Here is a 3,968-nt window from a genome sequence, read left to right on the forward strand (position 1 = left end):
AGATCTCCAGGGCCAAATAAAAAAAAGCTTTTCTTCAGGGCACCACACACAGCTGCGGCATCCCTGTTAAATGGCACCCCCCCTGTGATGGGGACGTAGCCAGTGGGGGGAGGCTTGAAGTCCCCTCCCAGGCGCTCTGGAAGGACGGAGCGAGGGAGGGAAGGAGGGAGGGAGGCAGGCAGGCAGGCACAGGGAGATGTCTTTGTTATACCTGGGCATGGGTTGCATGCATGAGCCGCATCCTCCTACCCTACCCTTCCGACCACAGATCATCACCCACCCGGCCGCGTTGGGTTAAGTATGTGCCACCCTACCCCAGACCCTACCCCCTCATTTCTTGTTTCCTTTGAGTAAAAGTTGCTATGGGTACATCATGCGCTGATTCTCTAGGAAGGGGGTGGTAAAGCTTGTGTCCAAGTAGACGGGTGGATGACTGGTTCCAATAGGGGGTGGGGGGTGGATACTTCCGAAAGTCGGGGATTCCTCGGGAACTCATCGAGGGGTGGGTGGTGACTTCTCGAATCGTCGCTTTACCGCGTCGTATGACACGAAGTACACTCTTTTTATGTTATGTGTGATGCGACCCGTGCGTCGGTATAAAAACATGTCAAGACCTTCTCCTTCCTCCCGCCTTCTCTCCCTCCCTACCTGACCGACTGTCTGCTTGCCTCCCTACCTACCTACCTACCTACCTACCTGACCGACTGTCTGCATGCCTCCCTACCTCCCTACCTCCCTACCTCCCTACCTACCTGACCGACTGTTTGCATGCCTCCCTACCTCCCTACCTCCCTACCTACCTGACCGACTGTCTGCATGCCTCTCTCTCTCTCTCTCTCTCTCTCTGCCTCCCTCGTGCTGATCGTCTACCTCCTCCTTGATGCCTTCTATCCTTCCCAGCAGTTTCACCAACTAGACGGGCGATCAGACCGGCAAGTCGCTAAGGGTGAGGGTACCAGCAACAGCATTCGATCGGCACCGCTTTGGTCGTCAGAACTGCTTGAAAAACACCGAGTTCGAGAGCGTTTTGCCAGATCCTCAACATTCTCATCCTCATGCTTGTAGCAGTGGACAGTAGCATCCGCCGCAGAGGGTCCTGGGCTACCGTAATACCTCATTCGATGTCATGTATAAACAAGCTTCGGTGATGAAAGCTGGCAAGCACCCAAGCAACCACTTGTACTGCCTGCAGGGGTTATATCTATCTATGGCCAGTAGCCATGGCTTACGCACTGCTCTTTCGATCCATACACTGGAGTCATTTGCTTTCGATCCCCTCATACACACAAATCTCTCTCGATGCTTTCTCAGTTCCATTCAAAGCTCTATGTATCCCTCCATCAAGACTCCTCGGCTTTCATTACTGCAAACCTCATTATGACTCGCTACTCGCATCAGCAGCATAGACAGCATCAGGTGTATGCTGCTGAGGTGTTGCTTCGCACCTTTATTCTTATCCCGCGATCGCTACTCGCATCAGCAGCAGAAGGAGGTGTTCCTTCGCCTGTCACGCACCTTTATTCTTATCCCGCGATCCGTCCCCTCTTCTCCCTGCCCTACGACTACCTCTCCCTTTGTTGTATACACAACACAGAGATTGTCGACGTCAGGAGTGAAGTAAGGATGAAGAAGATAAAGAAGCACAAGATAAAAGTTTCCAAGTTTACTGGGAGGCAAACTACGCATGAATGCAAGGGGGGGGAATTCAGGAGGCCGAACGCTGGGGAAGCGTCCGCTTAAATAGGGAGTTTTTATCCCGCGCACAAATCCCCTCTCCTCCCCGCCCTATGACAACCTCTCCCTCCCCTTTCACCTCTTCTCTGCCTCCTCTGCCCTCTCAGCCACTACCCCTTTCCCTCCCCTGACCCTCGCCGCATCATCTCCGTCCAGGTAGACTGTGTGGGCTCCTCCTTCAGACGCTCCTCCTCCGCGATGCTCTCGAGGACCTCGTTGCGGTTCCTGACCATAAGCCCTTGAGCCGTCGCCATGACCCACCTGGCGTACTCCGGCCTCAGCACCTTGCTGATCGCCGCCCGGCTCTTGCCGTACATCCTCGACAGGTCTCGCTGCCGCATAGACCTTCTTTGCCCCACCGACACTGGGGCGGAGTAGTAGAGGCAGACGATGTCGGCCTTGTCCTGCGCGGTCAGCCGGCTCCTGCCCCTACACGCCGAGCTGTGCTTGCTCCGCGCCGCCGCGTCCCAGCGGCTGGTCTTCGAACCCCGGCAAGCGTTCACGGGAGCGGTGTCGTCGGGGAGAGGCGGGAGGACGTCGGGAGAGGGGTTGTCGGCGAAGGAGAGGTCAGCGGCAGGGACGGGAGACGGAGAGTCAGGAAGAAGGATTGAAGGGATGAAGGTGCAGAAAGAAGAGTAGGCGAGGACATCAAAAGAAGGGATCTGGCAGGAGACATCGACGGGGTCGATGGGGAGGAGGAAGGAGGTGTTGAGGATGAGGTCGTCGAGGAAAGCGGATGTCGGCAGGGACAGAGCAAGGGACATGGTAGAAAGCTCAGAGGGAGGGGAGGACAGACGTTGCGAGCAAAGGTGGACAGGGAGCGAGAACGTTTGATGTAAGGGGGAGGACGTGGCGGGAGAACGGTAGATTGGGTAGGTGGGGTTCATTCCCCGTCCAGAAATGTGACGACTAGGAGGGTAGGGTAGGGTGGTCGTAGGGTAGCCGATGTTTTTCTTTTACTTTACAGGCCTCCCAGCAGGGAACGTGAAATGGAGTCTTTTCATCGCAGGGATTCATCTCCTGATGAGGGAGAAGGGTTGCTAGGCTTTCATTATTCCTCTTGCCAGAAGAGGGGGTGGCTACATGGAACATACTCGGGTCGGAAGTAGGGGTAGGGTAGTAGTCCCCCATCCTAGAGCCGGGGAATGTGCAAGAACGAATAGATCGTTCCTCGACAGAGAAAGGTGAAATGACGTCTTTTGGTCATGGTCTAGAATGGCAATAGTCTCGAGGCGTTGCTTTCCCGCAACTTATCAAGTGAAGTAAACCTTTTTGTTTCTGAGGCTCAACTTTTTCAATCTCTACCCCTGATTAGTAATGTGGGTTTATGAGGGGGTGGGGTAGTAAGACCTAGGATAAAAAGTTTTCAATTTTATTTGTTCCTGTCCTGCCTTGTTCCTCCTTGTCTTGCACAGCCCTCGCTGTCTCCCTCGTCCTGATCCCCTTCAACCGACTCCTCGTCTACCTCCTTCTCTACCTCCTCGTCTCTCCTCGTCTATCTCCTCGTCTACCTCCTTCTCTACCTCCTCGTCTCTCCTCGTCTATCTCCTCGTCTACCTCCTCGTCTACCTTCGCGTCTACCTCCTCGTCTACCTCCTCGTCTACCTCCTCGTCTACCTCCTTCTCTATCTCCTCGTCTATCTCCTCGTCTATCTCCTCGTCCACCTCCTTCTCTATCTCCTTGGTAGAGGCATACAGAATGTTCACCATTGGTCACGAACGAAATCTTTATCATTTTCACCGTACTTGATATGATCGTGACCAACGGTGAACACTCGACCCTCAAAAGTTCATGAGCTGAGCATGACAAGACCCCTGATATCATCTAGCAAGGCTACCCTCATCTCGTCTGCAAAGTTTGGGGTATCTTTGGCTGAACAATCATGCCATAAATGTTCACTTTCACAAGCCAGAGCATGCCGGCAGCAAGCTGAGATCAAGGCTAGTTATACCATGAAAGATCCTGGACTGCGTCGCGGAGGACTAGACAGTGAGTACGGCGCTCGTGGAGCTTATGAATTACCTTGTTGGTATTAGCAGTCGAGGCTAATCCGACATGGAACTTGAAAGTCTTCTACGCAAACAAGCCAAGCAAGTCCATTGGAAGAGGAAAACCCATGGCGACGGTTTTGGCTACTCAGGACAGAACAAGTAGGGGGCAGGTAGACTCCATCTATTGCTGCCAATTGAGTTGGTAGTTGATAAGTGGTAGGCTATGAAAGCTTATCAAATAT

At 53.6% G+C, this 3,968-nt stretch overlaps 1 protein-coding gene across 1 annotated transcript; it reads right to left on the minus strand.

The window, feature by feature from the left end:
• Nucleotides 1-1,844: 1,844 nt before the first annotated feature.
• On the minus strand, nucleotides 1,845-2,498 carry GUITHDRAFT_120080 (hypothetical protein; the record flags this gene model as incomplete). The annotated part of the gene is made up of 1 exon (XM_005820673.1): nucleotides 1,845-2,498. The coding sequence occupies one exon, from the start codon at nucleotides 2,496-2,498 to the stop codon at nucleotides 1,845-1,847; it is 654 nt and encodes a 217-aa protein (XP_005820730.1).
• Nucleotides 2,499-3,968: the final 1,470 nt, after the last annotated feature.

The sequence above is a fragment of the Guillardia theta genome (genome assembly GCF_000315625.1).
Source record: "Guillardia theta CCMP2712 unplaced genomic scaffold GUITHscaffold_169, whole genome shotgun sequence".
Lineage (NCBI taxonomy): Eukaryota > Cryptophyceae > Pyrenomonadales > Geminigeraceae > Guillardia > Guillardia theta.